At 44.2% G+C, this 14,948-nt stretch overlaps 1 protein-coding gene across 1 annotated transcript in view; it reads left to right on the top strand.

The window, feature by feature from the left end:
* The window catches only part of LCA5L (lebercilin LCA5 like), a 153,610-nt gene that overhangs the window by 30,289 nt on the left and 108,373 nt on the right, over positions 1-14,948 (top strand). Inside the window, exon 3 of the mRNA XM_033941841.1 lies at positions 4,250-4,387. Coding sequence (XP_033797732.1) covers positions 4,250-4,387 — 138 coding nt within the window. The remainder of the gene's footprint in view (positions 1-4,249; positions 4,388-14,948) is intronic.

The raw sequence follows: 14,948 nt of genomic DNA, 5'->3' as shown, positions 1-14,948 counted from the left end.
ATCAATGACTGGGGTATTCAGCGTAGTTATACTTGCTCCTTATTCTCCAATCATTGGCCTCACTCTTGTGACTATACTAAATTCAAACACAAAAATTTGCTAAAAGTTATTTATTTAAATTATCACTTTTTTTCTTATCTTTTCAATTTTTTATAACTTATTCTTATTAAAACTTTTTATTACACTCATACTACCCCTTTCATTATACTCACATTCTAATTCTTTCACTACACTCTTATTTAACCCCTTTCATAACAATCTATCTCTTATGAGCCTACTTACTTTCCGTTTTATCTATTAATAGTTATTATAGAGACAAGGCATTCATTCACACTTGTCTTGAGTCAGCATTTATATTGCATAACAGCCTTTTTCTCATAAACCTGCTTGCTTTCAGTTATATCTATTGATAGTTATTTTAAACAAGGCATTCATCCAAACTTATCTTGAGTCAGCACTTGTATTTCAAGACAGCCAACGTGGCCAACGTTTCGTGGGCGTAAACTCGAACCCACTGCCTCAGGGCCAGATAATTTAGGAAACAAGTCGCTGAAAAAAGTACAAGAAAGTTCATTTAGAAAAACGTAATGCATTCAGATTTATTGTGCACGATAAGTTCACTTACTTGCTGCTCAGTATTCAATTGAAAGCGGTCTCAGTTCAACAAAACATGAATATGGGAGCACCATTAGCTAAACATTGCATTACAAAGAAACATGAATTTATGTCACTAAAAGCTGTAATCATAGAAATTGTCAGACCCGATATTAGGGGAGGCAATTTCAGACGTAAACTTGCCCAACATGAACAGCGTTGGATCAACAGATTAAATACTTTGTATCCTAATGGTTTGAACAAACAAATAGAATGGCAACATTTCTACTAAGCAGAGTTTGTTTGTTTGTTTAGCCTGCTATGTTTGCTCACTGTGTGATTCTTGGCTGTTTCCTGCTCTGAAATCGGCAGCAGAGCTTTTGGCTTCTATCAATGAATCCCTGCACTAGTGAAATCTGATACTCTGACTGACGTCAGTACACAACCAGGTCTTTAAATCGAGGCTGTCGCCATTTTGTTGAACTGAGACCGCTTTCAATTGAATACTGAGCAGCAAGTAAGTGAACTTATCGTGCACAATAAATCTGAATGCATTACGTTTTTCTAAATGAACTTTCTTGTACTTTTTTCAGCGACTTGTTTCCTAAATTATCTGGCCCTGAGGCAGTGGGTTCGAGTTTACGCCCACGAAACGTTGGCCACGTTGGCTGTCTTGAAATACAAGTGCTGACTCAAGATAAGTTTGGATGAATGCCTTGTTTAAAATAACTATCAATAGATATAACTGAAAGCAAGCAGGTTTATGAGAAAAAGGCTGTTATGCAATATAAATGCTGACTCAAGACAAGTGTGAATGAATGCCTTGTCTCTATAATAACTATTAATAGATAAAACGGAAAGTAAGTAGGCTCATAAGAGATAGATTGTTATGAAAGGGGTTAAATAAGAGTGTAGTGAAAGAATTAGAATGTGAGTATAATGAAAGGGGTAGTATGAGTGTAATAAAAAGTTTTAATAAGAATAAGTTATAAAAAATTGAAAAGATAAGAAAAAAAGTGATAATTTAAATAAATAACTTTTAGCAAATTTTTGTGTTTGAATTTAGTATAGTCACAAGAGTGAGGCCAATGATTGGAGAATAAGGAGCAAGTATAACTACGCTGAATACCCCAGTCATTGATTTTGGCTACGCGTAGGCTCCATTACTGAGGCTATCTCTTGTTAGTATAATTGACCTTTCATTAACATATTAGATTAAGTGGAAAGTATTTGGTTTATATTATTTGATTTATGAGTAGTCAGTTTGATGTGTTGCATTAAAAAGAGATCATGAATTACCGTAAGTAGATCTAAGCTGAATGGGGCTGATAAAGAATCAATATGAATATTTAAGCCACCAAGGATAATGAGATCTTGAGAGATGACAGTAGTTTGGGTCAAAAAAAGATTGAAGATTAAGAATTTTCTGAGTAGAATATGGGGAGGGTGATAGAGAAAAACAAGATCTATTGGGCATTGTAAAACATAATGTAAGGGATTCCAGGGGAAAAGCTGAAGGTAAAGAGAGGAGCTGTAGAGCAGGGATCTCAAAGTCACTCCTTGAGGGCCGCAATCCATTCGGGTTTTCAGGATTTCCCTAATGAATATGCATTGAAAGCAGTGCATGCACATAGATCTCATGCATATTCATTGGGGAAATCCTGAAAACTCGACTGGATTGCAGCCGTCAAAGAGGGACTTTGAGACCCCTGCTGTAGAGGAATGGTTGTTGAATAGATTACTGCTAAGCCTCCTCCTTTTTTATGGGAACAGTTGTAGAGATAAGAATAGCCAGAGGGTGAAGCTTGACTTAAATAAGAGAGATCATTGTCAGTAAGCCATGATTCTGTCAGATATAGAATATCTAATTTTAGTTGGAGAATCAGGTCATGAATTAGGTATTTGTTTCGGAGACAGCAAGTGTTTAGGGGAGCCAGTTGTAGTGTTTGTGGGAATGGTCATAGAGCTAGAGCTAGCCATACTTGGTAAAATATAATTCAGACATCTTACTGGGATGAATGAAAATTGATTAAAGGGGCTGGTCAATGGTCCCAGAAAACTGGAATCATATAGTTGGGAGGCACAGAGACAGTAGGAGTTCCTTGGTGAGGAATTATTGTCAATAGAGCACTATAGATCAAAACAGTTGATATAATAGAAATGAAGATGCTAGGATTAGGGGGAGGTGTAGTTGCATATATATGAGCACTCATTCGTGCACAAAGGAGCGCATCCCATTATTTGTGCACGCTCAGGTAGGTGCCACAGAGGGTGGTGGAATTTCTGATACCAGTAAGATGTCACTTCCAGGAAATGGAGACAATGTCAATGCAGTGGAGGTTGGAATACTAGCAGAGAGATCTGCAAAACAGCAACAGAGGCACAGGATCAGAAACACAGCAGCATGTACAGTAATAGGCAGAGGGGTAAATTGCTGCATTCTAAAATCAGCATTTAGCCATATATGTGATCTACACATGTAAGTGCCAGTATGTTGCACAATCAATGTAAGCAAAAACCAATACAATTAGGACATGTACTAGCAATTATAGAAAAAAGTACCAGTAATGTCACTGAGAGACAGAGTGTCGGGAGCAGCGACGGAGCTAGTGAAAAACCAAAATAACTAAGGATTAATAATTAATGTGATATGAGAATCTCAGTGTGGCTTGTGAAATCAAATCAAATGATAAATTGTTCAATATTACAATCCGTGTGAGGGCACCCACCCAACACACCACACCATCATAGAAACCTCATTGTGTGATCATCAATAATACAGTGTAAAAAGTGTAATAACACCAGTGTTACTCAAAATAATAATAATAAAAGCTCCAAAGCTGCCCCAACACAGTCAGTCAAACAGAGGAACTGCACAAACATGAAAAAATCACTTATCTCAATAGGGGCTCAGTGCGAGATGTCAGAACTCCCAGAGTAGAACGGGGCAAACAAGCCCGACGGGAACTGCATGTAGCAAAAGCAAGATAAGATATAAGTGAGTTTTTTCATGTTTATGCAGTTCCTCTGTTTGACTGACTGTGTTGGGGCAGCTTCGGAGCTTTTATTATTATTATTTTGAGTAATATTGGTGTTATTACACTTTTTACACTGTATTATTGATGATCACACAATGAGGTTTCTATGATGGTGTGGTGTGTTGGTGGGTGCCCTCACACAGATTGTAATATTGAACGATTTATCGTTTGATTTGATTTCACAATCCACACTGAGATCCTCATATCACATTAATTATTAATCCTTGGTTATTTTGGTTTTTCGCTAGCTCCATCGCTGCTCTCCACACTCTGTCTCTCAGTGACACTACTGGGACTTTTTTCTATAATTAGTATGTTGCACAAAGCATCTAAAATGGCCTCCATAACCTTTGTATGGTAAAATTAATTTGGTTCATTTTGAAATCAGATTATGGAGTTGGCATAGTGTTCCAAAACTGCAGGTATTATTTAAAATTTGAACAAACTGATTAGCATTTGTACTATTACACTTTTGTAATTTTCTATTGGTTGTTCTTTTTTTTTTTTTTTTAAAGATGTTCTTTGATTCCTTTTTAATTGAATTTAATTGAAGTTGGCAGGCTATAAGTCTTCATTGAAAATCTATCGGTCAATTACACTGCATTCTGTATCCATAGAGTTTGGAGAAACAACTGAAAATCAATAATTCCTACTGTAGTCGTCAGTTAGCAGCAGAAATTAGAAAGACATCAGAAGCTCAAGAGGCCAAGAAGAAATTGCAATTAGAAATTAGTTTGCATCAACAAAAAATTAAGGTAATGCCCAGATGAGTTACCCAGTTCTGCTTTTGTGGTTGTGTTTCTCCTTTTATATGAGCCAGTTGTAGCATTGTACATCTCTGAGGTTGCAATAGAATTAAACCAAATCCAAAAAATATTTACTTTCCTGTACATTGTTTATTGGTAAAGAATCCTGATCTATTCATGTCTCACATTTTTAACATTTTTTTTTTTTGGTGGTGGAGAGAGGCATTTCTTTAAAATGAAGTTGGTTCTCTGATAATGCCATGGAGACCAATTTCTGTTTTTAAGAAAAACATCTGTTTGATCTCTTATTTCTCTGCAGAACAGACTACCTATATAATAAAAAAATAATCATTCTTACTAATGCTGCTGCTACAGCTTTGTAGAATGGTGATAACAATTAAGGTATGAAAGTCCCTGCCTCAAACAACTTATAGGGCTCCTTTTACTAAGGTGCGCTAAAAAAATTAGCGCACATAGGCGCATAGCCTGAAATACCGCACGGCACTGGTCTAATTAGCGTGGGACATTAGGGTAGTCGTGCGCTAATTAGACCAGCGCGTGACAAAGGCAGATATTAGTGCACGATAATCCACCAGCGTTATGCCTATTTATCTTATGGACCCAACTTTTCTCCATGTCCTAAGTAGAGTAGTTTAGTGCAATCCAATGGCCTCCTTAACAAAACTGTGGTAGCATTGTTTTGCGTGTGGGAGCTGTGCTCAATGTCCTGTGCTTCTCCCGATGGTTCCTATGAGTGTTGGGCGAAGTGGGCAGCATTCTGTGGGGTCAGGCTGCAAAAAGTGCTAGTGTGGTTCTGTAAAAGGTGTGTGCGGTGCTTACTAAAGCAGAAAACAGCTTGTCACTAACCTTAATGCTGTACTGTAGCTGTACTCTCTTACACATAAACGTCACCCCCCCCCCCCCTTTTAGCCAACCTATGCTAGTGGTGTTTAGTGCTAGACAGGGTGCTTTATGTCCTGCGCTGCACCTGACACTCTATGAGGGTGTGGGAGCAGTGTCAGCAGGCAGTTTGCTCATAAGAACCCTCATCATGCTTTGGTAAAAGATGGGTTGAGTTAGTGCAGGCCTGATATCACCATTAGTAAACAGTACTGTGCAAAAACACACAAATACACACACACACTCACTGAACTGGCAGGACTGCTCCTGCCAAACTCTCGCTTCTGGGTATGCTGGCTGCCTCCACTCATCAGCCTGGAAATACCCCTGCTGCAATCAACTCAGCTGCCTGGCCCACACCATCTCTTTCCCAACAGTCATCACTGAGATTGGCAGGATGGAGGGATGGCCACTCCCACTTGCATGATACCATCAACCCCCTCACCTCTTATATTCCCCTAACAGCAGGAGGATTGCTCATTCTCTCCTGCTGCTGGGAGCATCCCCCCCTTCAAACTCCTGACACTGCAGCTTCATGTCACCCACCTGATATCTCAACACCTTACTCTGATCCTGCTAACATCATATCCCAAAACCCCTGAGTATCTGGGTGCAGTTTTTGGTGGTTTCATGTCAGTGTTGAGTGTTAGAAGTGAGGTATTGATGGTGTGAGGGGGGGAGCTGGCCCCATGAGGGCCCCATGCTGCCCTTCTGCAGATGTCAGGGATGTATATGGGCCTCTGCTGCAGCTGTTAGAACTGATCATAATAAGGGTATATTTCCCTGATCATCTGAGACTGTGTGACTTTCAGAAGCTGCGGTTGTATGTGAGGATTCTTGTGTTGTCATCAACTGATGGTAAGGGATACCTTGCCAAAGACAGGGGACTGAGCAGCCTGTCTTTGTGATCAGACAGATGGGATTCTATAAGTAGGGATAGTTAGAGAAGGGGGGGGATTTGCCAATAGGTAAGGTGACACAGCGGTGTAGCACATGCAATGACACAGCTATAGCTTCATTAAATGTGTCCCTCCAAATGGGGGAACACTATCCAGCTCTCATAGGGGGATGTGTCCAAAACACAGAAGCCATGCACAAAACCTCACTAATGGTAATCAAACAACATTTGTGAAATAAGTTGTATGTGCCTGGGGACACCTAGGAGAAACATATATATATACATGTCAATAGAGGTTGCATGTGAAACTGCACAGTTCAACTGTGCACACGGTGTGGGAAATGGTGAAGTGGCTGGATGAGGCCACCAACAGAAGCAAAAATACCTCTACCCTGGGGACATCCCTGTCATCTAGCGGTGTTATGATGGTCATATTTAACTCATGAACAACATTTCAACTGCCTTACTCGGTCAGGCCAATGGTCGGGCCTTCTCACAGTGACCAAGGCAGCTCCCTAGTATCTTGGCAAAACCCAAAGAGTGCTATGTTACATGCTACCCATCTGGCTGCCTCCTCATATCATGATCACTGACTCTGGACTTTTCCTCCAGGAACCGCAGCAACAACTACGCCTATGTCACTGAAAGGCGTAGGCTGCCCTGTAGATTGACATTTCCTAGAAGCATCCTGCTCAGAACAATGTCTATGAGAAGTGAGCCTTGGAAACATTACAACTGCCTTACTGGGTCAGGTCAATTGTCCATCTAAGGCAGTAGCCTATTTTCATGGTGTCTAATATATAATTTTTTTTAAAAAAAATTTTAAATGCTGCTTATTTGGTATATGCTCCAATGATGTATCAAGTGGGATTTGAACTAGCAACCACTGAGGTGGGGGGGGTGGGGGTGACATCAAGTTTACCACTACACCACAGCTCCTCTACACATAAACATGATAGCATAGATAGTAATGTGCCTTTCAAGTTTGCTACACAATAGATTGTACTGTAATGTAATTTCTGCTGCTGTACTGTTACTCTCACACTCCATGTCCCTAAGATTAAGCAAAGGTGTAAAAATGTAGGTCACATGTGTCATGGCCTATATACAAGAATGCCATTTCAAGGAGCCAAAGGAACAGCTACTGTGGGGCTGAGTGGAAAAGCACCTCTCTTAATACCATATCTTCCCACCAGCAGGGTGTTCTAATCCCAGTAGCATAGTTCTCAAATACTTGCTCGGTTTTATGGAAGCTCCGCACCATCAATAAGTTTTATGATGAACCTTCCTTTCATTTGCTGGTGCAGACATCCATTTTGAGTATTCTAGATTACTGCAATATTATATATTTAGGGGTTTACAAAAAAAATACTCAAAAAACTGAGATTGATTCAGAACACTGCGGTTCGCCTCATTTTTGGACTAAAAAAATGGGAGCACATTACCCCTTTTTATCAAAAACTTCACTGGTTGCCAGTAGAGTCCAGAGTTCTGTTCAAGTTTTCCTGTATTTGTTACAAAGCAGTTTTGGGGATGCTACCAGATTATCTTTCTTCTCAGTTTTCTTTTAACTATTCTAATAAGAGTACACGTAGAATAAATCTATTTAATTACCCTTCTCTAAAATCATGTCAATATAAGAAGTTTTTTGACAGAATTTTATCATTCAGGGCCACTAAACTGAATACATGGCTTGGAAAACCTATATTAGAGGCTACTTCTTATTCTGAATTTAGAAAATCACTAAAGACACGCCTGTTTGACATGTTTACATCTTAGTTGTGGTACTGTTTAACTTCTCCTTGCTTTTTAACTTTTTAATTGATGCATTTTTTGACTGGTTTAATGTACTCTATATATATTGATTGTATGTGTTTTTTACTTTGTTGTGAACCGCTTTGAACTTTTGGTATAGTGGTATACAAAAAAAATATATTATTATTATTATTAAAAATTCATAGATTCTGTGTAACCATGAAGTCACAAACCTCAAGCCTTGCTGTGAACTATTGGTAGATTTAAATGTACACTAGCAAAAAAAGTTAACACTCACACATTCACATGTATGTGTGCACGACCGTGCATGCGCCTACCTTAGTACGTGCGTTTACATCATTTCCTCTTCCTGTTTGGGATTGAACACTGTTGATGAGTACCAGCGGCAATGGCACCGGGTGTACCGCAGGCACAATAAAAGGGTGGAGTTCATTGTGGAAATGTCGAAAAGCCAAATAGCTTATGGCTCTCCAGGACACTCACTGCCCACCCTTGGCCTAGGCCAACCGGTCCTGCATGGACTACAGCGAGACGGAATGTATGTGAGGCCAGTGCACCTTCACCTAACAGACCTGGGTTTCCCACCTCTCTCCCGAGTCTCAGAGCGGTTGCCCATACCTTTCGTGAACAGCGACGTTTCTATTCTCTCTCACACTAGAGGAGACAAGCTGGCATATGGCCTAGGTTCTTCAATTGTGAGTGAAGCCATCTCTGTGTAGGGTCTCAACAAAGATCTGGCAATAAAAGAATAATATATGAGCCATGATGGTACAATGAGGGGGGAATAGTATAATGCTGGTCACATTTGACATCTTTTACTTACACTTAACTTGTTTGCAAAGCTCATCTCTATTCTCTGTATGGCAGATGGAGGATCTGAAGAAGAAGGCCTGTGAGCTGAGGCAAAAACAGCCCCAACTCCTTGCTGAGGCACTCCAGGAGCTGGAGGCCCTGAGAGGTATGGATGCAAGTATTGTTTAAAGCAACAAAGTCACAGGGCCCTTCACCCGTTCAATGCTTTCATGTCCAGGGTCCGTGCCATACCACATTGACACTGAGGTCCAAATTCTATAACTCATGGCTCAAAGGTAGCTGTCGTATACACCAACAGTAGCACAACGCTGAGCGCCATTCAACTAAGCTTTGAGGCACAATTGAGAATGTAAGGCTGACTACTGTATTTCCCCCCCCATATAGGTTGGCCCCCTGTATAGTCTAGGCCGGAAAAAAGGCCTTTACGAGTTGAACAACTGTTAGATAAGCCCTGTTTTAGTTCGTCCGTCTTACCTAGCAGTAGCTGAGCAGCCTATACGGGCACATCAGTAGAACCATCATCTCCTCGCCCTCCCTTACGTCCCTCACTGGCGGGCACCTCCGGGAATGGGTCTGCCAGCGTGGAATAGCAGGATGGATGTTTGCGGCTGCAGATGGGACCTGCCATGATACCAACGCTATAAAAGGAGCAGGGTGGGCCCTGCCTGTAGCTGCAAACATCCATCTTGCTATTCCACGCTGGTGGACCCATTCCCGGAGGTCCCCACCAGCGAGGGACGTAAGGGAGGGCAAGGAGATGATGGTTCTACTAATGTGCCCATATAGGCCGCCCAGATACTGCTAGGTAAGACACACCCACTGGTCCAGTTCAGTATACCCAGATATATATATATATATATCTATATATCTATAGTATCTATCTAGTATATATATTATATATATATATATATACTAGTGTTTAAGCCCGTTACATTAACAGGTGCTAGTAAAGCCTCCTTCCCTCACATGTCCTCTATTTTCAGCCCCAGCTCCAGCTCCAAATCCATTTTTACCCCCCCCCCCCAGCCCCCTTCTCCCATATTTTCCCTTTCAGCCCCAGCCCCCTTTCCTCACCAGCAGCATTTCCCTCCCCACCCCACTTCCCTGTGCAGTAGCAGCAGCAGCATACCCTCCCCCTCCATTTCCCTGTGTAGCAGCAGCAGCATTTCCCTCCCCCACCCCACTTCTCTGTGCAGCAGCATCTCTTCTGTGCTCCCCTTTCCCTCTTCCCTGCTCCTCCTGTCTAGCAGCACCTATTCCCTGCTCCCCTGTCCCTCTTCCTTGCTCCCTCGGTCCAGCAGCACCTCTTCCATGCTCCCCCCTGTCCCTCTTCCCTGCTCCCCCGGTCCAGCAGCACCTCTTCCCTGCTCCCCCTGTCCCTCTTTTCTATTCCCCCGGTCCAGCAGCACCTCTTCCCTGCTCCCCCAGTCCCACTTCCCTGCTCCCCTGGTCCAGCAGCACCTCTTCCCTGCTCCCCCGGTCCAGCAGCATCCCTTACCTGCTCCCCCAGGTTCTGCTCCCCCTGTCCTTCTTCTTTGCTCCCCCAGTCCAGCAGCACCTCTTCCCTGCTCCCCCTGTCCCTCTTCCCTGCTCCCCCAGTCCAGCAGCACTCCTTACCTGCTCCCACAGGTCCTGATCCCCCTGTCCCTCTTCCTTGCTCCCCCCGGACCAGTAGCACCTCTTCCCTGCTCCCCTTGTCCATCTTCCCTGCTCCCCAAGTCCAGCAGCACCCCTTACCTGCTCCCCCGGTCCAGCATGGTCGTTTGCAGCCTGGTGAGGATCACAGCCTGCTTTTGCGAACCTCGCAGGCCGCTCTGCATCTCGATAGCACGTTCCCTTTGACACGATCACGAACGTCAGAGGAAACGTACTACCGAGGTGCTGTGCGGCCTTCAAAGTTTGCTACAGCCGGCCGTGATCCTCACCAGGCTCCTTTGAAGGCGTCGGCAGCGGTTGGTGAGTGAGGGCGGGAGGGGGGGAAGATCCGGAGTGTTCCCTGCCACCGTATTCTATAATAGAATTCGGCCAGGGAACAGAAAACACGGCGGCAGGGATCACGAAACCCTAAGTGCGCATGCGCGCTTAGGGTTCTATTATTATTGATAGATAGATAGATAGATATTATATATATATTTTGGCCGTGGAAAATATTATGGGGGGGAATAGGGTATATAGTTACCCACTCTTTATTAAAATTGATCCTGAGTTTGCATGTGTACATCTCTTGTGTGACTGTTATGTCGGTGCTAGAGTCTCTCTGCTCGGTCTCCTGTCCTTTAACCACATTTTCTCCATGTTGTCCCTCCACCATGCACATTCCCAGAGTTTGGACACTCCTCCTGGCCATCAGTGTTCTGCCTTTATAGATGAAGCCTCCCTCCCAGCCACCCACCCCTATCATGTTTGACACGTCACCCTTCCCCCTTCACCATCTACCAATCTATTAATAGTTTATATAACACTAGCCTACCTACACACTATTGTACATTGAACACACAGCAGACGGTCTGTACTCCCAAGAGCTCACTATCTAGACATGGAAACCTGAGCCAGATACAGTCGGCAGGAAAGAGGGAATGGCAACACACATGGGTACATATAGGTAGCAAGGATTAGCCTTAAGGGCAGCTTCAAAAAGGTCCCCTTGTAACCTGGTTATTTATAACTGTTATGTAAAGGCCTGATGCACTGAGTGTGGCAGGTAGTAACAGGAATAGGGTGGAAGCTGTGTCTTCAACATTTGCTCAGCATCTTTGCCAAACTGAGCAGCTGCTGAGGTAGCAGCTTACTTCCAGGCCACAACATGTTAAACTTTCATTACCTGAATGGCCTCCCACAAGATCATTGTGCCACACACCCCAGCAAGGGGAAGGCTGTGTCTGTCAACCATATAGAAAGATATGCATACATATAGATAGATAGCCCTCTTTTAACACTCTGGCTGTTGAACCACAGCCAACCAGTGGCTAATACCACAACACTCTGAGGCTCAGGAAAAAAGTGATGTATGAATGGATGGATAGGTGACAGTATCAAGGCCAGAACTCCATGTTAGTGCAATGAGCACAAACAAAAATTAATCGTGTTGCTGTCATGCCTTCTGATTTGGTATGTTTGCTCGTTGACAAAGTGTGAGTAACTGCATTATTACTTCAATAAGGGATATATCGGGGGAGGGGGGGAGAGAAGGGGAAGGTCACTAACATTTGGAGCGTATTCTATAGCTCAGGGGGTTCACCTGTCTGTGGATGGTGTTCTATGTCACAATATATGATGACTAATATAGGCCATAATAGTTTGCTATACAAAGTCATGGCATACAAGCTGAGCTGCTCACATAGAGAGTGGTGTAGGGAAGGCAATAGAGGTTGTGGCCCATATATGGTATGATGTGTGTCATATGTGGTACATCACTACCATTTCTACTAGTGTGCATAATGTATGTAATGCTGACAAATATGTGCTGTGTTGTCCAGATAACATTGAAAAAGCACTCTCTGCTCAGAAGAGCTTACAATGTGATTAGGACACACACAGACAGGACATCTCTAATATAGGGCTAGATTCACAAAGCAAACCGATCGGTTAGCGACCCCTTTACTATCAAATTTCCATCCGGTCTGATTAACTTACCTCTCCTGCGATCCGCTTCAAATCTGTGCATGCAAATGAGGTGAAACACATGCAAATTGGACAGTGACCCAATTCACTACACAAAATTTCGGATCTGACTGGGCTGGCCACCCAACCCAAAAGGCGACTGCTGGAGACCAATCGAAAACGTCTTTCCGACTCTCCAGCTCATTAGAAGCCCTGCTCTACCCCGTGTCTCCTGCCTGCTCACCCCGATCTTCCAGTCCTGCTTTCTACCCTGAGCTCCTACTCTCTGCCACCTTCCCTGCAGTGCGAACCCGCGGGTTTAAAGCGGGGCTGCATGCCACAGTGCAGGCTCACACTGCACGGAAGGCGGCAGAGAGCAGGAGAGTCTGGGCGGCAAGATTGCCTGAAAGGGGGGAGCAGGAGAGCCAGCCCGCATGAAGGAAAACTTTTTTTTTAAAAAGTCATGGCTGCCCACCCCAACAACCCCCTCCGGTATGTAAAAGTTGGTAGCAGGAGGGGTGCTCAGTACCTCCTGCTCCTTAGGCCTCCCTCCTGCCAGCACGGCCCACTCCAGACTGGGCCACCGCACCCGACCGGTCCACCCCTGGTTGGGCCGGGCCACTCCGGCCAGACCCACCCCCCCTCCCTCCCTGTACCTTTAAAAATAATAATAATAATAATTTTATTTCTTATATACCACTATACCATAAGTTCAAAGCGGTTTACAACAAGATACATACAATGATAGTAAGAGATGTTTACAACAAGAAGTAAGAGATGTTTACAACAAGAAGTAAGAGATATTTACAGCAAGATACATACAATGAGTGTATGAGATGTAAGGGGAACAGAAAAGTACTTTCTGGGATACAAAATTGCAAATGGAAGAGAGCTAAGATGGTTTGAATCAAAAGGAAGTATCTAGTCAGAGATTGGGGTGCAGGGGAAAACAATTTGGGTAGAATACCATTACAAATGGGAGGAGGAAGTTAATCTAAAAATCAAGAGACTTGGGGATTGGGATGAGGATAGCTGAGGGGGATTGGACAAGAATTGGGATTAGGAGCAGGAGGGTTGCCCGGTTCCTCCTGTTCAATAGGCCAACTAACCCCCCGGCCGGGCTGGGCCGGGCCCAACTCGGCACGGCCCACCTCCACCCCAACACCAAAGTTGGGAGCAGGAGGAGTGCTCGATCCCTCCTGCTCCTTGGCCTCCCACCTCCCCCAGCCCACCCCTGGTTGAGCTAGGCAGTCGGGCCCAGCGCACCCACCCCAGTACCTGTCAAATTGTTGGGAACAGGAGGGGTGCCCGGTCCCTCCTGCTCCTGGGGCAAGGCTCCCCAACATCTTCGGGAGCAGGAGGGGTGCCCGGACCCTTCTCCTGCTCCTAAGGAAGTCCCTGATTGGATGAGGTGCCCTCCTCCTCCCAAAGATTTTCAGCAGCGTAGGAGCAGGAGGAGGGTCCGGGTACCCCTCCTGCTCCAAAAGATGGGAGCCTGCCTCGAAGGAGCAGGAGAGACCGGGCACCCCTCCTGCTCCCAAAAATTGTAAAGGTACCGGGGTGGGTAGGCCGGCCCCGACCGCCTGGGCCGACCAGGGGTGGGAGGCTTAGGAGTAGGAGGGACAGAGCACCCCTCCTGCTTCCAACTTTGGTGTCAGTTATGGCCCGTTCTGTGTCAGGGGGAGAGTGTCGCGCTGCTTTTATTTTTTTTTCCGTTTAACACTGATAGCAGGAGGGAGTTGATATCTCACCCTTTAAAAATCCCCAGCCTACAAAGGTGTCTACCTGCTTTAAATGGCCTCTTAAATTCTTCATTGGTCTACTCTACTTGCAAAGCCATGGATAGCAGCCCACTTGTACACATCATTATGACTATAGACCAGATTCACCAAAGACAGCCATTGTCTGTCCTTCAATCAAAAGACACGAAAAGAAAATCCAATGGATCTGCAGTGAATAAACAGCAAGCAAAAACAAAAACTGCAGACCATGTGCAAGATGTAGGCACTGTTTATTACAATATTAATGCAGTATGGTAAATATACCACCTTATTACCAACCAGTGGACCCAATGTGCTATCGCGACGCAGTGCTGCACTGTACTTTGGAGCCGGAACGGCATTTGTTTGATTTGGTCAATGTGGTTTGTATATACCTCATCCACCATGGACCCCTGAGGAAGGTGTTGTCCGAAACAGGGACCATGTTGGGTCCACTGGTTGGTAATAAGGTGGTATATTTACCATACTGCATTAATATTGTAATAAACAGTGCCTACATCTTGCACATGGTCTGCAGTTTTTGTTTTGGTTTTTGCTTCAATCAAAAGACCCATCGGGGACATTGTGGTGCACCTTCCTAAGTAACTCCCCAATCACCTCAAACGCCTTGTCCCAAGGGAAGAGGATGACACATCACAGGCTATCAGCGCTTAGGTCCCTCCCCCTATATCACATGATGTACCAAGGGCCCTGTGATGTAACAGAGGAAACAGAGGTGTTTACAGTAGCTCCTGCTCCCAATGTCTCCAGGACAGAGGAGGGGGTGCCTGGAGGGTGAAGTTGGGGTCAGCAGGAAGTGGCC

Source organism: Geotrypetes seraphini, chromosome 4 (assembly GCF_902459505.1).
Source record: "Geotrypetes seraphini chromosome 4, aGeoSer1.1, whole genome shotgun sequence".
Taxonomy (NCBI): domain Eukaryota; kingdom Metazoa; phylum Chordata; class Amphibia; order Gymnophiona; family Dermophiidae; genus Geotrypetes; species Geotrypetes seraphini.
Note: the sequence above shows the minus strand (reverse complement) of the source record. Positions and strands in the feature narration are given on the sequence as shown.